The 21,059-nt window shown below is 38.5% G+C and overlaps 1 protein-coding gene across 2 annotated transcripts in view; it reads right to left on the bottom strand.

The window, feature by feature from the left end:
* Positions 1–21,059, bottom strand: part of MSH3 (mutS homolog 3) — a 188,592-nt gene that overhangs the window by 143,600 nt on the left and 23,933 nt on the right. For both annotated transcript variants that reach the window (XM_030323803.1, XM_030323814.1), the window contains exon 8: positions 18,691–18,857. In XM_030323803.1, coding sequence (XP_030179663.1) covers positions 18,691–18,857 — 167 coding nt within the window. The remainder of the gene's footprint in view (positions 1–18,690; positions 18,858–21,059) is intronic.

The following is a 21,059-nucleotide window of genomic DNA, read 5'->3' as shown; positions in this document are numbered from 1 at the left end:
TAAAAAAGCACCTGTAGTCCCTCAGGAGCAATCAGCATGGCTTAGAGCCTCTGAGAATAAAAGCAGGAAAAAGCATACAGATTCTCCAAGCCACAAAGAGAATTCCAGAAGATGCTTATTGCACACAATAAGCACCCGGAGCACAGGCAAGCAGGAAAATTTTCCACTTCTGAAGTTAGAATAGAGACACCCACAAACACTTCACATCGCCACAGCCCCAGGGGACTAAGGAATTCCACTGCTGTCTGCTACATTTAGCCAGCATTTAACTCCAGAATTGTACTTTAAAAAAAATCACCGTATATTTACGTGTTTGCACAGCATTGTCATAGATCAGCACTTTGACAAAGGTAGTATTTTAGCATATGGGATAACGATAGGAGTGGATAAAATACATATCTCTGAAGTAAAATCTTTGCACTGTCAGCATAGAAGGAAAGATAAAGTGGAAGGAAATATGCAAGCAGGAAGCAAGACAGAAGCTTCTCTCCTTCTATGTACACAGGGCCATGGAACTAACCTAAGGAAGCCCTTTCTTCACAGAATGTGAGGAGAGTCTAAGCTCTGTCTCTCTGTAGCAAAAAGTAGGTGGGAAGGAAACAGAATATGACAATCAACCCACAGGCCAAGCTGTTCTCACTGTTCTCTGGAAGGTAGAAGAAAGAGGATTTCATTATGTATGGGTGGGCAATCTCTTGTCTTACTCAATTTAATCACCCACAGATAAACTTTGTGACATCTGGGGGTTGACAGTTAAGAGTTACATAAAAAACTGTAAAGTATACTTACCTATAAGGTAATTCATACATAAATGATACCCTGACTTAGCAATTAGAAACTGTTCAGACTTGAAAATGGCAGTCACCACTTTATCAAGTACTTCCAAACTCCCAATATTTCAGTCAGAACCACAGCTAGTATTTATATTCCTATTTGCAAGAAAAGTTATGTCTACTTAAACAGTATTAAACACCTGTCATTTTCCAGCTACTGGGAAAAATGAGGTAGAATATACTCAGCATCCAAGAAAGAGAGACAGTGGTCTGACTTAATTCCAGTAAATAGCTACTGATGAACAAAAGGTTAAGAAAAACATTTTACATCATTAGCCAGAACCCACAGATATTGAGTGTGTTACTCTTCTATTGCCACTGTAACAAATTACTACAAACTTAAAACAACAGTCATTTATTATCATAGTTACTTAGGTCAGAAGTCTGACACTGGTCTCACTGGGCAGGGCTATGTTCCTTTCTGGATGCTCCAGGTGAGAATGGGGTTCCTTGTTGCCATAGACTCTGTCTAAAGTTCTCTTTTTGTCTAGCAAAAGAGCGGATGCAGGATTAAAACGAGAGATGGCTAATGTCGGGGGGGGGGGGGGGGGGGGGGAGGGGACAAGAAGAGCCCGCATAAGAGTCCTTGCCCTGTATTTATTCACATCAGAAGGCTTGCAAACGTGATGTGCGTGTACAAAGAGACAAAGAAACTAGGAACATTAACTTGTGGATGTGAGGGGGGAAGGGATTTTGAAGATACACAGTGTTTGAGGTTCGGGTCAATAGAAAACAAAATCCAGGCAGTGGGCAGATGGGTACGTGGTTGTTAACAGCAGACAGGAGGTGCTGTGCCTGTTTATCTTTGCCAGCCTAGGGGGATGAGACAGATAGGGGGAATAACCTCAGGGCTAACGAGACACCTTTTCTTTTGTTAACCATCTCTGCTCCTAGCTGCTTTGCCTACAGCTCAGCAGTCCAAAGTCCAATTCACCAATTTACCTGACCTGGCCCTATTCTCCTGTGAAAGCAGCTTTCTGCTATAGTGCTAAATAAACTTGGGGTGCTTTCATCCTGAATATCTAGTCTTGCTATTCCTATGTATTGGGCACCTTTGTGCCAATTCTATTTCAGGCCTTTGCCTCTATTTGGGGGGGTTCAGCACCCCCTCCCTATTTTGGGGTGCCTTTGCACCTCCCTATTCTTGGCACCTTTGTGCCTCCCTATTCTTGGAGTGCCAATCTGGTTACCCAAACTCAGGTGTGAGCATTTTATGACTTTGTGTTTCTTTATGCCTTGTTAACCCATTGGTGTAGGTCCGGAGGATTCCTACCTTGTTTATTCCAGTTTCTAGAGGCAGGCTACATTCTCTGGTTCATGCTGTCTTCTCTGCCTCAAAGCCCGCATTGTGGGTCAAATTAAGTACATTATATCACTCTGACCTCCTCTACTTCACTCTTCCACATTTAAAGGACTCCTGTGATTAACTGGGCCCATTTGGATAATTCAGGGCAATCTCCCCATCTTAAAGTCATCTGACCAGCAACCTTAATTCCCCCTTACCATGTAATCTGACATATTCACAGGTTCCAGGAACTGGGACGTGAATATCTCTGGAGGGCCATCCTTCTGCCTTCTACAGACAGAAAGACACACGCACACCTGTGTGCAGAGCTACTCGACTACTTAAGCCTGTTTCCTCATTTATAAAAATGTACAGTTTATAAATTACATAGTTACTACTTCAAAGAACTGTTGTTTATATGAGTTAGTAAAAGAATATGTCTGGTATATACTAAGAGCTTCATTAACTTTTTTTTTTTTAACAAATTCTTATTTCATCTCTGTTTAAACTTTTCTCTCACCGTGGAATGCTTTTCCCAGCACCTGTCTAGTTAAGTGCTACCTATCATTCCAGGCCCTCTCTTACATAAAGTTTCCCTACATTCTGTAAAACTGCATTGCCTGACATAGTAGCTACTCATCACATGTGGCTGGCTACTGAGCCCTTGAAATGTGGCTAGTGGCTAGTCAGAACCGAGATGTGCTTTAAGTGTGAAACACATACTGGATTTTAAAAACTGAGTGTGTAAAAAGGAATGTAAAGAATTAGTGTATAAAAAAGAATGCAAAAGAAGAACATGTTGAAATGATTGTTTGGGATATGTTAAATTAAACGTACCCTCAAAATTAAATTCACTTGTTTCCTTTTATTTTTCATTGTGGATACCAGAAAATTTAGTTTATTTACTGAGAGAGAGAGAGAGAGAGAGAGAGAGAGAGAGAACACAAGTAAGGGAGGGGCAAAGAGAGAGGGAGAGAGAATCCCAAACAGGCTCCAGGCTGTCAGCACAGGGCCCAACACAGGGCTCCATCTCACAAACCGTGAGATCATGACCAGAGTCAAAACCAAAGAGTCAGACACTTACCCGACTAAGCCACTCAGGCACCACCCCTGGCTACCAGAAAATTTAAAATTGCTTATGTGTTCAATGGTATCATAAGAACAGTCAGTGTTGCACAGTGACAGATAGTAGGTACTACACTTGTGGTGAGCACAGGCATAATGTACAGACTTGGGGAATCACTCACTGTGTGGTACACCTGAAACTAATGTAACATTGTGTGTCAACTATACTTTAAGAAAAAATAAACAAGGGGGCGCCTGGGTGGCTCAGTCAGTTAAGCCTCTGACTTCGGCCCAGGTCATGATCTCACAGCTTGTGAGGTCAAGCCCCATGTCAGAGCCTGCTTCGGATTCTGTGTCTCCCTCTCTCTCTGCCCGTGGCACTGTGTGTGCCTCTCTCTCTGAAAAATAAATAAAACATTTAAAAATAAACAAAATAACACGTGACTTGCATTTGTGGATCACATCATATTTCTACTAAGGAATACTGCTCCATTCTCTCCTTCTCGTGTACTCTTAGTATTCAGTTTGCTTTCCTATCACACTGTATTAATCTGCTTTGTACCCAGAGCAATGACTATATGTGCTGGCTCTCCAAATAGACTAGTAGCCCTCACTGAGCAAAAGTAATAATTTCCTTTTTTTTTTCAAAAATTTTTTTAGGTTTATTTATTTTTGAGAGAGAGACAGAAAGACCAAGCAGGGGAGAGGCAAAGAGAGAATCCCAAGCAGGCTTTCCACTGTCAGCACGGAGCCCGAGAAAGGGCCTGAACTCACAAACCGTGAGATCCTGACCTGAGCCAAAACCAAGAGTCAGACACTTAACCGACTGAGCCACCCAGACACCCCAAAGGTAGTAATCTAATCTCAATGAGATTCATGACAATTGTATAATAAATGTTTGCAAAGCTGAATTAAAAGGGAAACATTCAGTTAATGTGTTAATTGTATATACATCATTAACAGGAATGACCAGAAGTCAATGTGTCGTTCTTTGAAGTAACTTTTTCTTGGGTTAGACAGGATTAGGATATATAGCAAATGGAAAAAGCTTCATTAAACAATACTTAGATTATTACATACAACGCACTTATCTATCTTCAACTCTATACTATTCTAATGCATTTTTTAAAATGGTAATTGCCATCCATAAAATTGTTTTCATGAGTCATTAATGACTTGGGACCACAGTTAAAAAAGCACTGCCATGATGGCTCAGGTGCAGGCCTTCCTGACTAGACACAAAGCACCCTAAAGACACTCCCCTGATCTCAATGGTCCTACCAGGTAAGGACTAAACCTGTGGATGGTCATGATCCAACAAGGCCGTCAGGGAAGGAATGCAGATCCACTCATGCATTCCCCTCTCTCCCAGCCTTCCTATTAGGGTTGGGGACAACCTAGTATAACCACATTGTGTGTTTAGGATTCACAAGCACTCCTATGAGAGGCAGAGCCCAGCTCAGCCTGGCCAAGAAGAGTGTGTCACAGCTGAAAGTACAAAAAGAAAGAGTTCAAGATGACACTGAAGGAAAGAGACCCAAGAACTTGTCAGAGTTTTCTAAATTGTTGGGGTGTGCGGGAGCTCCCAAGTAAACCTGGAGAAACATCATCAACCTCAGTATTATGTATATTAAGTCAAATTGTTTATTAAATCAAACACCAAACAGAAGACAAAAACAGGGATAAGAGAGTAAGGAAGGAACAGAGTGGAAAGCAAAATGGTAGAGGGGAAAAAAACACAGCAGGACTGCACAGACTTTTATTGCTCTAGAAATCAAAACTCAGGCTAGCAGTTAAAAATAACCCACCAAAAAAGATGGGAGAGAGAAGAAATTTCTGGCCTGAAAACAAGAGATAAGAGAATAATCTCAGAGTAATCAAGAAAAATAAAGGAAATTAGAAATCTCTCTTCAGTGGGAAGATTTGACAGGTAGGAGTCATTGCAAAGACTAAATGAAAAGTCTAAGTCCACTTACACATAGGCTTAGACAAGACTTAGACCATAAGCAAGCCCAGAGAAGCTCTCAAATCAAGCTAGCCTCAAGTTTTTTATTTAACATAGATAGTGAAAGGAAGTTTTGCTACAAGGGAAGAAAGGAAAAGGAATCTCTTCCTGAACTATGAAGAGGGAAAGGGAAGAAAGAAGTAACTGAAGAGATCTTATAGACAGATGGCTACCTATATTAAGAGTTCAATTATGGAGATATTTGTATTCTAGATTGCCACTAGGTTATATCTTAATGACAGTAAAAAGTGGACTTACCAGCATCAATTAGGACTGGGGGTCTAGTCCTAGGGGACTTTGCCACTTACTACCTCAGTGACCTTGTAACTTCAGAATAAAATGCTTTAATTGGGGGACTTTATGCAATTAAATCTTCAACCCCAAATGAATAGGTGTATTTACAAAAATCAAGCAAAAGTAGTAAAAGAATTGTGTATACCTCACACAATGCTTTTCGAACCTTCTGTTTAAGCAGTCTTGCCCTATCTTGGGGGTTCTCTGTATTAATCAGTTAAGTCATTCCTCCAGACTCTTCAAATGCTGTTTCTTCCTATTCAGCTGCTCTCAGTAAACCTATTACATGTACACTCCATTTATACTTTCCAGGTAAAGACACCCCTGAGGAGTTATACTCAATGAAAATACACAAGGGCTTAGAATTTAGATAAACCCTATAGCAAACACTGTTGTACAGTAACTATCATGTATTTATTTACCATGTTTTAAAATCTGGATTTTGGGGCGCCCAGGTGGCTCAAGTCAGTTAAGCATCCGACTTCAGCTCTCAGGTCATGATCTTGCAGTTCATGAGTTTGAGCTCTGCATTGGCCTCTGTGCTGACAGCTCAGAGCCCAGAACCTGCTTCAGGTTCTTTGTCTCCCTCTCTCTCTGCCCCTCCTCCACTCATTCTCTCTCTCTCTCTCTCTCTCTCTCTCTCTCTCTCTCTCTCTCCCTCCCTCCCTCCCTCCCTCTCTCGCAAAAATAAATATATAATATACATACATTTATATTGTATATATAATATACAATATTATAAATGCAGCATAAAACCTGCATTTTCATATATAAGAACACGCCCGTTTGATATATATTAAGCATACCCATTAAAAGTGCTGACTACATATATTAAAAAGTATTACTTGGGGATGTAATGTACAGCATGGTGACTACAGTTAATAATACTGTCTTGTATATTGAAAGTTTCCAAGAGAGTAGATTTTTTTTTTTTAATGTTTATTTATTTTTGAGACAGAGAGAAACAGAGCATGAACAGGGGAGGAGCAGAGAGAGAGGGAGACACAGAATCTGAAACAGGCTCCAGGCTCTGAGCTGTCAGCACAGAGCCCGACGCGGGGCTCGAACTCACGGACGGTGAGATCGTGACCTGAGCCGAAGTCGGACGCTTAACCGACCAAGCCACCCAGGCGCCCCCCAAGAGAGTAGATCTTAAAAGTCTCCATCATAAGAAAAAAATTTGTAACTATGCATGGTGATGGATGTTAACTAGATGTTAACTTATTTTGATCATTTCACAATATAAATATCAAACCATTACGTTGTACATCTGAATCTAATATGTTTTATGTCAATTATACCTCAATAAAAATAACACAATATAAATCTTAAATACAAAAACAATTGTTTTCTTGTTAAGACCACAAGGAAAAAATCTTATGAATGTTTCTTCTGTATTTGGTTATTAAAAAGAAAAAAAAAGAACTACTGAAAATACAATGGCATTTCCAGCAGGAAAGGAATTAATATTTTTAAAAAAAAACAATATAAAACAGATTTTTATTATTAAGAAGACTTTTTCTTTAAATGTTTTCTTAAAGATATTTCCTTCCTGTGTATGAGATTTTTTCTGCTATTTAATCCACTATCATGAGCAACTTTTTTTATTCTGAATTTTCTAAATAGTAAAGTGAAATTACCATAAAATAAACAATGAAATGCAGTAACAATGGAGTCAACTTTATATTTATCTCTTACTCTAGAATTAAGGAAATGAGGAAGATAAAAAACAAACAAACAAACACGGGGGGGGGGGGGGGGGGGGGAATTTCCTTTAAGTACCACACAGGAAAGGTTTCAAGTACCAGAAATGAGGTTGGGACCTTGTTTTCCCCATCAATATCAATCTTTAAAATAATTATATAATTCCCTGTACAGGAAAACTTAGCCATGTAGATTCCATTAGTATTTACTGTAAGGGAATATCCATGGAAATGTCAAGAAGCTTAAATAAATTAAGTTAAAGTGACACTATTTTTTTTAAAGACTAGAAACCATAGGCAAAAATGATATGGAATTTTTTTTGTTAAGTTTTTATTTAATTTCCAAATGATAAGGAATTAATATGGTCTTCCCAAAAGAAGTAAATGAGTTGGCCACATCTATACCATTTAAATATACCTTTATCATCCTATATATTGCATGTATGAATATCCAACTACTAGAACAATCCCTCCATTTTATAAAACCTAAATCATTTTTCTTAAGAAAAACAAATAGGAGGGGCGCCTGGGTGGCGCAGTCGGTTAAGCGTCCGACTTCAGCCAGGTCACGATCTCGCAGTCCGTGAGTTCGAGCCCCGCGTCAGGCTATGGGCTGATGGCTCGGAGCCTGGAGCCTGTTTCCGATTCTGTGTCTCCCTCTCTCTGCCCCTCCCCCGTTCATGCTCTGTCTCTCTCTGTCCCAAAAATAAATAAACGTTAAATAAAAAAAAAAGAAAAAAAAAAAAAAGAAAAACAAATAGGAAATACCCATTTCTTCCCTATTCCAAAAGTCACTTGTTTAATCATTCATTGATCATTTATTAAGTACCTAGTATATGCAAGCCATATATAATAGGTACTGGGGACACAAAGGATCATTATGATATAGTTTTTGCCACCAGTCATTCCTTCTCCATCTTTTTCACAGGAAACTTTTTGTCCAACCCCTCCATTACATTGCTTTCTCTCTTGGTTCTTTTTCACTTTCACTTTACACAACCTTTCTCTCCAAACCCCACATCTGTCCTGTCTCACGCTGCCATGCCTGCCCTGGCAGACCAAACTAGCTTCTGTTCCCTAAGAAAACCATGCTCTCCTACACCTCCATCTGCCTGGCTATCATTTTTCTAGTCTCAGTGCTGGACTATTCTTCTGGGAAGCCTCACCTAACTCCTTCTAGCAAAGCTTGATGTCCTCATGCTACCAGTCACTTTCTGGAACCTTAACAATCAGCGCTTTCGTTATCATTGTTTATTTACTTCCATGAATACCAATCCTCTAGACCATAAGAATTGGGAAAATAGGGATCCTATGCATTTTTGCATCTTCACTATCTAATAATGAACTTGGTACCCAGTAAGCACCCAATAAACGTTTTTAAGAATAAATGAATGTATTATAATGCATAACTCAGAAGATGTATCAATAACTTGAGAAAATCCTGGAAATATCTATCATTACGAATAGTTTTAGTGATAAGAAAAAAATAATCAGGGTGCCTGGCTGGCTCAGTCAGTTAAGCATTTGGCTCTTGATTTTGGCTCAGGTCATGATCTCATGGTTCTTGAGTTAAAGCCCCTTGATGGGGGATTCCCAAGCCTCTCCTTGGGATTCTCTCTCTCCCTCTCTCTCTGCTCCTCCCCAATTTGTACTTTCTCTCTCTCTCAAAAATAAACTTAAAACAAAATAATCGATTAGAATTTACTGCTATCTAAATTACTAACATGAACTTGAAGGCAGAATAAAGTATCTTACTTAGAAAGGCAAACTATTTTGAAAAATGGAGAGTAACCCATCTTCATGGAGTTTAAGTGACCTAAGCTTCAAATTCATCATCATCTGTACTTCCCTAAACCTCTGATCTGAAATTTTTTTCCATGCAAGCAATGTTCCCATTTATATTAGATTTAGCTCAAACACACATACAAAATCTAAATGACAAGAAACAGAAAAACGTGACATACACTGTCCTTACTATGTGCTCCAGCACAATTCCCTAACTTAAGTTATCCCCTGCATCTTCAAAAAGTTACCACATCTAGGGGCATCTGGGTAGCTCAGTGGGTTAAAGCATCCGACTTCGGCTCAGGTCATGATCTCGCAGTTCTTGAGTTCGAGCCCCCCGTCAGGCTCTGTGCTGACAGCTCAGCTGAGAGCACCGAATCCTAACCACTAGACCACCAGGGAGACAGCTCAGCTGAGACTGTGTCTCCCTCACTCTCTGCCCCTTCCCCGCTCAAGCTCTGTCTCTCTCTCTCTCTCTCTCTCTCTCTCTCTCTCAAAAATAAAAATAAAAGCATTAAAACAAAGTTTTTTAAGATGTTACCACATCTGAGCATATCACCACTACAATCCAAGCTTCTGTTAAATCAATCCACATTTTTTTAAACTCAAATACCAACTTAAGAATCTGTATTCTACACCATAAATATTTGTAAAATCACAGGTTTACTTTACTAATTACACATTTTTAATACACCTCCTTCCATTATTTAGTACTTCTTTGTTCAATAAAGTTTTGAAATTTTCTTTAAGGTCTTGTTTTTCTTTTGGTGAATACAGTCCTAAAACTGCTTTTGTTGCTATTCCAAGTAGTACCTTCTTTTAAGAATTTTACTATTTGTTGCTGCTGTATTAAGACACTATTCATTTTCGTTTACTGATTTCACTTAACAATCTTGATGAACCCTTATTACTTCTAATAATCTGCCACTTCTGCATTTTCTATGTAGGCAATATATGGTATGCAAATCAACTTTAGAGTTTTCAATATACAGTCCTTAAATGTTAACTGCCTCTCATTTGTACTATTTAAAACTATACTTCTCGGTAGTATCTGATCAGTTTTAGGTAATAAGAATGTATATATGAGATCATTTAAGATAACATTTAATTAATATATTATATGAGGAGTTTAATTCCCTTCTTGGAGAATTACAAACATGATAGGAATTGCAAAGAGGATCAGAAGGCATACCTATAGACAGAAATAATGCATAGACAAATAAAACTGAAAAAAAAGCCTCTTATGAAACACTTAACCTTTACTACATGTGAAGCACTTTGATAAATTCTATTTTATTTTTTTTCACTGTTAGGTGCAACCTACCACACTGACTTTATGAACTTTGGTTTGAAAAAAACCAAAATCAACCAAAATCAACTGTCCTAAATCAACTAGATTACCACCTTTTAAGGGGCGCCTGGGTAGATCAGTCAGTAGGCATCTGACTTCAGCTCGGGCCATGATCTCACGGTTTGTGAGCTCAAGCCCTGCCCTGCGCCTGCCTCTGTGCTGACAGCTCAGAGCCTGGAGTCCGCTTCAGATTCTGTGTCTCCCTCTCTCTCTGCCCCTCTCTCCCCTCACACTCTATCTGTCTGTCTGTCTCTCTCGCTCTCTCAAATATAAACATTAAAAAAAAATTTTTTTAATGAATTTTGCCACATGCTTCAGTTCCTGCATTTCTGTTTATGCTTAACATCACATTAGCAATAAACAGCACTTGCATTGTTGAGGTGTAATCAGAAAAGAAAAGAGGCAGTCTTCAAATGAAAGTAGAGGGCAAATCACTTAAGTTACACTGTGGTTCAAAAAGAAAAACTGTGGTAAAAAGCTGAGTCTACAAAGCACATCACAGTATAGCAAAAATAAACTACTGCAAAGAACCTGGTCCTTAATGGGGGACACATCCCACTCAAATTAGGAGGAACAATTTATTTTCAGACAAGAACATCATCCTTTGTACCAAAATACTGTTCACTTCAGTTTACTAGTTTTATACATTTGCCTGATTTTAATTTCAACTTTTATTTTGACTACTGCTACAAAAAAAAAAAAAAAGATATAAAGCTAAAGCACTAAATTCTAAGTTTTATAAATATTAAACTCACATTCTAACACAAATACTTTAAATCAAATTGGGCGGGAAGGTTAGCAAGAATTGTTTTCTTTACAACAGGTATTTTGGGGGCACCTGGCTGATTCGGTTGGTAGAGTATCCAACTTTGATCTTGGGGTCATGAGTTTGAGCCCCAAATGTTGGGTACAGAGATTACTAAAAAAAATAAATAAACTTTAAAAAAATAGATTATTTTTACTTTTACAAAAGACATGTACTACCCCAGTAATTTGACAAATTTACAAGAAGAAAATTCTAACACAAAATACTAAATAAAAGGAGTCAGTAGGCCAAAGTAGATAAAACATCAAAATAAAGCACAAATTCTTCCCGCTAGTGCCCAGCATCCTCCATGAAACAGGTACAGTCCTCCCCTCTGTCCATAAACACACTGGCATGTAGCAAATGTTCGCTAAGCAGTTAAGTGCTAGATTCTGTCCCAGGCCACTCTTTGCCCATACGCACCCAACACTCCATTCAACTCACTGTTCACAATTCCCTTACCCCATCCTGTGTTCACACTCCCTTGAATGCCCTCAACTTACCCAGATTCATCTTCCCACCAAATTTAGGGACTTTTTGGCTCGTATCTGCCTGCCACCCAGTGTTTGATACATGCCACATTTACTTGGTTCCCAACAACTCCTAATAAGAATCATACTGAAATGACTTCATATAAGCTCAAGGCACTAAACTTACTAAGCTTTGACAAAACTTATTAGAAGAGTGCAATCACTAAATTCAGACCATCAAGTACTACCCACTTAACATTTCATACGTGTGGAGCACTTCCTCTTAACCAAGTTAATCAGTAATATCTGTCTATTTTTTTCCTCTCATCCTTCAAAAATATTTGATACTTTTTAACTAATGCTAAATTCAACTAATGATATTAGCAAGAAGTTGGACTTTAGCCATAACACAGATACCTAATTTACCTAACAATTGATCTGATAATTTATGCACATGGTCTCAAAGTAATCATCTCATTTTAATACTGAAACTACAAAACATTTTCCATTAAAAATTTGAAAATGAAAGTATGACAAAGTAGTACTTAATCTCTAATACAATTTAATAAAAGAGAAACACAAAATTAAAACACAGCAATGGTAATTTCAAATATCTATAAAAGACACTCAGATGGTACAAATCTCCGTTATAAACAATCACGTCAGATAATGGTTTTGACTAAACCTTTAAAGATGTAAGGCTGTCTGTGGACACAAAAACATAATAATGTATTTCTCTTTCTAACACTGGAAGTATCCACAGTAGGAGTTATTCTTATTCCCCAACATCAAGATTTGAATGTTTTCTTCAAATCGGCAGCATACACATCTACCTTTGAGTAAATCCTGATATGTTCAAGCATGGATTTCCTAAGCCAAATTGCTTAGATCACTGTAGTACTGAAGGTCATTCTTCTATAGATACTTCATAAGTGATCTGAACTGGTTAGGGTTAATTTATAACCAACTATCTTTGTCAATATCATGCAGCTTCAGAAAATTTTAACAGTCAATATTGTAAAAAATTAACACATACCATTGGCCATATCATTTGCAACAGATAAATGATGACCACATATCCCTGCTTTGCCCTGGCTCTATACCCAGCTCTTTTATCCCCTTCCTTTCCATTTCTTTCTATTTTGCTTCCTCCTACTCCCAGCTATGACATTCTCCAGACTCCCCGTACTTATTCTTGTTGCCCCTCAGGGAAACGGGTTTTGTTTTGTTTTGTTTTGCTTTGCTTTGTTCTGTTCTGTTTTAAGTTCAATTCTCCCATTTAGGTAGTAGACTTGCCTCTTCTCTTTTGTCATGCCATTCTTCTGCTCAGAAGCCTTACTGACTTCCATCAGATTCCAGTCGCCGTGGCTGGATTTTATGGTCCTCAACGCTTTCTTCCCCATTACTCAACATGAAAGTTCACCTCCAATTAGAAAAAGTGTCACCTCTGTCCTCACACCTCCTCTAGTATTTCCAGCCCGTGTGCCTCAGAGCTCATACTGTTTACGAACACGTACACGTGTGCATACACACAGCACACCCTTCCCTCCTCCCCACTACCAATTCAAAGCCTCCAGTCCCGCAAATGTTGCCAGCCCAGCCCACCTCCTACATAAAGCCTTCTTTGGCTGTGCCAGGGCCCAGGAAGCCCTCACCTCTCTGAACACAAAATTGGGCACCATCTGCTCTGTTCTTCTGATTTGCTTCAAATATCACTTTCTTTGAGAACTATTAAACACAGCCTAATATTTGTCTATTGTTTTCGATAGTTTTCCTCTCAACCAGTTTTATAGACATATAACATCTCTAAGCTAAAGCGACCTTAAATGCAACTAATATAGGGTTGAAAATCATCCTTCTCCCTTTGTTTCTCTCTATATATTCTTACAACAAATGGAAAGGTAACAAAAAATAGTAAAAATGATTTCCTAAGATCTAAACCAAAACTTTATGAACATATTTTACATAAATAAAAATAACCTAAGAAAATCTATTTATCATTACTTAGAAACAATTTTATCTTAGCGTCACCTTTCACTAATATGTAGTTATTCTTAATTACCATGTGATACAAAGTAACTAAGTCTACCTGGAGATATAAAAATAAATGTGAAGGTCCTGGTACTCTTTAAATGATAATTCACAGAATAGAAAATCCTTTGGAGACCCCTTGTGGCCAAAGATTATAAAAAAACACTAATACTTTAAAATGCATATTCCATTAATTCCAAGCCATTCTTCCTTTTCTCACACAGCTTTAGTTTTTTTTCAATATCAATATACATTAACCGGTAACTGACAGAAACTGCTATTTTTACCTTCAGATTTACAGAAGAAAAAGAGTGGATTCTAAGTCTGAGACACCAGAATCTACCTATCACTGTTTAAAACAGGCAAAAGTCCAACAAAAACAAAATGGGCATCTGGGTGGTTCAATCGGTTAAGCATCCAAGGTCAGCTCAGGTCATGATCTCACAGTTCTTGAGTTGGAGCCCAGCATCGGGGTCTGTGCTATCAGTGCAGAGCCCACTTTGGATCCTCTGCCCCCTCTCTCTTTTCCCCTCCCCTGCTCATGATCTCTCTCTAAAAAATATATACACATTAAAAAAAAATTTCTTCTTGAAAATTCAAGGCTATATGGTTTACTGGTAGTAAATATGGAATGGAATTTTGACAGGCTATGTTGTTCATACATTAAAACTATTCCCTATCCTTGTTGCTGATTTTTGTTCTTTCTTAAAAAAATATGGATAGAATTTTATCTCAGATTGATAAAAGCTAAGTTATGAATGTAAAATGGACTCATGAGCACTCATGGGGAAATTAAGGCAGGACCACACCTGACACAGTAAAAATAAAATAAAAAAAAGTGAATTAAGGGTTAAATGCTAAAAATTAGATTAAATTTTAAAGAAAATCAAAATGGACTAAAATACAGATGATTACTGAAGTAGTTTCAAAATGGGGAGAGATCCAAGTATAAAAATAAGAGAATGCTACTGTAAGCATGAAAAACTTACTTGGTCCAGACAGTATACTAAAAAACCCATAGAGGGGCGCCTGGGTGGCTCAGTCGGTTAAGCGGCCGACTTCGGCTCAGGTCATGATTTTGCGGTCCGTGAGTTCGAGCCCCGCCTCGGGCTCTGTGCTGACAGCTCAGAGCCTGGAGCCTGTTTCAGATTCTGTGTTTCCCTCTCTCTGATCCTCCCCCGTTCATGCTCTGTCTCTCTCTGTCTCAAAAATAAATAAACTTAAAAAAAAAATTTAAAAAACCCATAGAAACAGTGAATTAAAATATAATCAAAAATGTTTCTTAAACAGAGCCAAAAACCAACAACAAAAAAGAGGAAATCCCCAAGAGCCAAAAATAACAGGAGAGACATTTGTTTCAGAAGGCTGGAGGTGGGAGGGGCACCTGGGGGCTCAGTAGATTAAACATCTGACTTCAGCTCAGGTCATGATCTCAGTGCTCGTGAGTTGGAGCCCCACGTCGGGCTCTGTGCTGACAGCTCAGAGCCTGGAGCCTCCTTCGGATTCTGTGTCTCCCTCTCTCTCTGCCCCTCCCCTGCTCATGCTCTGTCTCTCTCTCTCCTTCAAAAAGAAATAAAAACATTTTTTAAAAATTTTAGGAACTGGAGAGTGTGATGCTAAATGAAATAAGCCATACAGAGAAAGACAGATACCATATGGTTTCACTCTTATGTGGATCCTGAGAAACTTAACAGGAACCCATGGGGGAGGGGAAGGAAAAAAAAAAAAAAAAAAAAAGAGGTTAGAGTGGGAGAGAGCCAAAGCATAAGAGACTCTTAAAAACTGAGAACAAACTGAGGGTTGATGGGGGGTGGGAGGGAGGGGAGGGTGGGTGATGGGTATTGAGGAGGGCACCTTTTGGGATGAGCACTGGGTGTTGTATGGAAACCAATTTGTCAATAAATTTCATACATATATAAAAAAAAATTTTTTTAAAGAAGGCTGGAGGTGGGAGATAACACCATAAAGGGCCATGCGTAGAGAGCAGAATAAGAAGGCATTCCAGAAAAGAACAGGGAAGAGGCAATATTTAAAAAGACAATGGCAAATAATAACAAATAATAATCATACAGTTAACAGACAGCTTGCTATCTATAGAGGGCTTTCTATGCCAGCCACTATTGCAAACATTTTACTTGTATTAACTTATTTAACACTCAGAATAATCTTATGAGGTAAGCACTCTTATTATCCCTATATTAAAGAAAAGGAGGAAAAAAAAAAGGAAAGGAAAGGAAACTGAAGGACAACACAACACAGTTGAGAGAGTACTGAAAGTCGGTAAGGTGAAAAGCCAATTTTCCAACCCAAACCCTACATCACAAGAGCCACAATATTTGCTCAACTTGTGAATCTCTAGCACTCCATGTGTCCATGGATATAGGTCAGCTCTAGACACTCACAGAAACGGGGATTAACTTTGGACTTTGCTTAGTCTAAAATGCAAATAAAACAAAAATTACATGAGTGTGGGAAAATAGGAAAAGTTATACACTCTCAATGCTAACTAAAGAAATATAAATAAAAACAAAACAAAGGCAGCATCAAATTTGGGAAAGCCCACATATGACACCAGAACTATCTTTTAGTATGCCAAATGCCTTCTGAATTTCATTTGATGAATAAACATTTAGCAATATCATAGGCAATGCTGCCCGCCAGCCAAAAAAACTCATTTTTGGCAATGTTTTTGTGGAATATTTTCACCTTTTATTGAATTTTTGCCTTTATTATTTTGTTTTTAAAAAGTAGAAATCAGGGGCTCCTGGGTGGCGCAGTCGGTTAAGCGTCCGACTTCAGCCAGGTTACGATCTCGCGGTCCGGGAGTTCGAGCCCCATCAGGCTCTGGGCTGATGGCTCAGAGCCTGGAGCCTGTTTCCGATTCTGTGTCTCCCTCTCTCTCTGCCCCTCCCCCGTTCATGCTCTGTCTCTCTCTGTCCCAAAAATAAATAAATGTTGAAAAAAAAAAATTAAAAAAAAAAAAAAAAAAGTAGAAATCAGAAAAATGGAAGTGTTCATTCAATTGATCACCTTTAGTCTCTGTTATATCTAAGTCAACCGAATATACACACAGTTATAAAGAAAAATGAACAAAACCAAAACCACAAAATATTGGAAATAAAGTTTTAGAAGACTTTTAAAAATTTTTAGAAATTTTATTAATTTTTTTAATTAATCAGTCTACTGTGTCAGTTTTAATTATTCAGGTTTTAACTCACTGTCAGAAAACGATTATAAGCCAAATAAGGGGACTTGATAGAGAATTTTTCACCTATCCAGTTGGCAGAGACTGTTTACATGATCCATTGTAAGCAAGGTTCAAGCAACTCTCCTGTACTGTAGCAACAGAAGTATAAATTGATATTACCAATTCTAAAGCTTTATAAATGTTTATACCCTGTGACCCAGTAATTCCACTTGGAGGAATTTAGCTTAAGGAAATAATCAGAAATCCACACAAATATTTCTATGCATGGATACTCATCACAGTAATATTTGTGGAAGTTAAAAAAATGAACATAGCATAACAAAAGGGGAATGGATAAATTATCCATTTACATGACTGAATGAGATGCAGTCATTTTGTTTCCATTGAGTACCTGCTGAAATATCAGCAGATGAAATGATGTTCTCTAGAATTTGCTTCAAGTAAATAATCTAAGGAGAGAGGGAGTAGGGATATAGATGAAATGAAATTGTCTGAGTTGAGCAATGTTGAAGCTGGTTGATGAATTCATGTGGTTCACTACACTATTCGGTATAATTTTATATGTTTTCCATAATAAAATAAGATAAATTTCCCTTTAAAAAGTATGAAGGGTACCTGTGGGTGGCTCAGTCGATTAAGCATCCAACTTGAGCTCAGGTCATGATCTCAAGGTTCGTGGGTTCCAGCCCCACGTCAGACTCTGTGCTGACAGCTTGGAGCCTGGAGCCTGCTTCGGATTCTGTGTCTCCCTCTCCTTCTGTTCCCCCCCAGCTCGCACTCTCTCTCTCTCTCTCTCAAAAATAAATAAAGATTAAAAAAAAATTTTTTTTAACTATGGGAATTTTAAGTAAAAATACAGGACACAAAACTGATTTTGCAACATGAATCCAACTTCATAAATCAAAAATGTGATACATATGCATAGAATTAACACACCAAAACATTTAAGAATAACTATCTCCGGGTTATAGGATTTGACTTATTTTTAGCTCTTCATTTTTTTGCTAACTCCCAATTTTTCCTAAATGGTCACGGATTAGTGTTATAATAAAAAATATTTATTATGAAAACTACTTAGAAGTTCAATTTAAATGAAAGCGTGACACTCTTAACTCTAAGAACAAAAAAATAGTTGGAACTTCACTTACCCATCAGTTTGATTTCCTGATTTGTCATCTACTAAATAAAAATCTTTATGGGCTTTCCTGCTTAGTCTAAAGTCCAAATTCCTCAGTACAGAGTCCTGTCCCCTGGAGCCATTGCCCGCCTTTCCAGTGTCTTTTCTCCCCATATACTCCTCCAGGTGGCAGTATGGAATGGTCCCAACAAGGTACCTTCGTGTTGTCACTTAACATCATGCTTTGTGAATCTTGTTAGATATGTACACATCTGCCTCTCCTGATGGATTATAAACTCTGCCAAACATGGACGACAAACACATCCTCTTCCTCTGGATGCCACAGTGCCTAGTACACTGCCGCATAAGTAAGACGTATGACATTAGATCTAATCAATAAAACTCCTGGACACAGCCACAAATTAAAACTTGCAGCATTTTCAAAATTATATAACCTTTCTAAGAAATGAACTCTAAATTACCTCTAAAAACTGAAGATAAATTACTAAATAGTATCATTAAACCGCTCTAACAGTCCTACATTAAGGTGATATTATGAGTAATTTCCTTTTTCTTTCTTTTTTTTTTTAATTTCCACCACTACTGTTAAAATACTTCTGTAAGTAAAAACTTGTTAACAACTTCAATGAGTTTAAATTTAATGAGTTTAATTCCCAGTCTGGGAATTAAATCTGAGTTTCAAAATCAGTAGTATTTTCCAATGATGTGCCAACTCACCGAGCAGCTGTGGCTCTGTGGATAAGCATCTCTGTTTGCTCTGACAAGTGTGAGGGGAGCAGTAGCTCCACGGGCTGCAGGCACAATATCCGAGTTTCGAGCTCCAAACGGGAAGCAGAGTCCTGGAAACTATCAAACACGACCTCACCTGTGGCAGGCTGCACTCCCTGAAAACAAAAATGCAACATCACAGAAAACATATTTTTCCCAATTATAACCTTGACACATTATAAACACACATGGAAACAGTAAAGAGGATACACTCTGTAGTGTGTAGTCCAGTTCTAAAGTGTTTGAAAACCTGTGTACTTTCCAAGATTCTTATGTAAGAAGTCAGATTCACCAATATCTACACTATGCAAGAAACAGCCTGAGCCAAGTTTTGGATCCGACGAACCCGACCGAATGACTCTGACAAGTCACCAAGCCCTCAGTTTCCTCCTCTAAGTGGGAATAAACCAGCCTACTTTGATCTTCAGGTCACTGCAATGGTCAGATCATAAAACAAACACGAATGCTTTATAAACTATTTAGTACTGTACAAATAACAGTTGTCATCACTAAAGAGTAATAAGTTCCTAGTAACATGGCCACCAGAGCGGTAGTAAATTTCTATTTCATTTTATAAAATTAATCAATAAAAGTATAATTTTTCCAAAAACTAACACAAATATAGCAAACTCTGAATGAATCCCAAGTAGAGAGTTTATCTAGGGAAATAACCATAAAAACTAAAAGCTACCCCCTAGCATCCCAAGCCAATACAGCAAAGATAAACTGGAAAAACTCATGGTTTGAGAAAGGAGAAAAAAGGTAAGAAACCTAGCCAAGGTTGCAGAGTGATAAAGTGGTGGAAACAAGATCCAGGTGATCTCACTCCACAGGCCACTCTCATGTCCTCTGCTGATGGTAAATAAATGCATGGGGGCGCCTGGGTGGCCCAGTCAGTTAAGCGTCTGATTTCAGCCCAGGTCATGATCTCATGGTTTGTGAGTTTGAGCCCCACATCAGGCTCTGTCCTGACAGCTCAGAGACCGGAGCCTGCTCCGGATTCTGTGTCTCCCTCTCTCTCTGCCCCTGCCCTGCTCACCCTCTGTCTCTCAGAAATAAATAAAAATTAAAAAGAAAGAAAAGAGAAAAGAAAAGAAATGCATGGCACTGGGGCACTTGGGTGACTCAGTCGGTTAAGTGGCCAACTTTGGCTCAGGTCATGATCTCCCGGTTCATGAGTTCTCGCCCCGCGTCAGGCTCTGTGCTGACAGCTCAGAGCCTGGAGCCTGCTTTGAACTCTGTGTCTCCCTCCCTCTCTGCCTCTTCCCCATTTGCACTCTCTCTCTCTCTAAATAAATAAATAAACATAAAAAAAAGTGGGGCACCTGGGTGGCTCAATCAGTTAAGCATCTGACTTCGGCTCAGGTCATGATCCCACAGTTTGTGAGTTCAAGCCCCGCAGTGGGCTCTGTGCTGACAGCTCAGAGCCTGTAGCCTGCTTGGGATTTTGTGTCTCCCTCTCTCTCTGCCCCTCCCCTGCTCATGATCTGTCTCTCTCTGTCAAAATAAACATTTTTAAAAAATTAAAAAAATAAAAGAAGAAATGCATGGCACTAGTGACAGATGGTATAAGCTATACTCACCCCCCATACTCAAACATGGCTGACAGAAGGTCAACTGGCATGGCTTCTTTGGAAAACAGTGTCATATTTCCTAGCAAAGTTGTAAACTCCATACTCCTAACTCAAATCCTTCCTAGGTATATACTCAGGGTATACCATAGGTATACCACAAAACGTGCACAAAAAAGTTTATAACAGCATTCTCTGTACAACCAAAACCGAAAAGAACCCACATGTCCATCAAGAGAAGAATGAACTGAAAATCATCAAATATAATATGGCAATGACAATGTAAGAACTACTAGAGTAACACAAATAAATCTCATATACAAATACTGTATGAGAGTAGTTTGCAAGCAAAGGAAGCAAGACTCCAAAAGACACAGTATGTTTACACTTGTATATAGTTTAAGGAGGTAAAACTAGAACTAAAAGCAAGGAAATTATTATCATACAAGTCTGGATTACAGTTAACCTCTGCTGAAGGAAGGGGGCCCTTCTCAAGGCAATGTTCTATTTCCCAGAGGAAATATTTCCTAACCCCTAGAGCGCTGTCTCATACTACCGTAATTAAGCACTCTGTTTTATTAATTTTTCTTTTGAATATTTTATAATTTTTTGAAGTCCCTCATTTTTGGCTCAAAGTACCTCCTTAATGATAGCCGAGAGGCCTTCTCTAGTGCCCAGATAGCTAGAACGTAAGTACGTTAGCATACATAAGTAAGTTTATCTCCCAATCTATCTAGCATTTACAAA

The sequence above is a fragment of the Lynx canadensis genome, chromosome A1 (assembly GCF_007474595.2).
Source record: "Lynx canadensis isolate LIC74 chromosome A1, mLynCan4.pri.v2, whole genome shotgun sequence".
Classification (NCBI taxonomy): domain Eukaryota; kingdom Metazoa; phylum Chordata; class Mammalia; order Carnivora; family Felidae; genus Lynx; species Lynx canadensis.
This window is presented reverse-complemented; position numbering and strand designations above follow the sequence as displayed.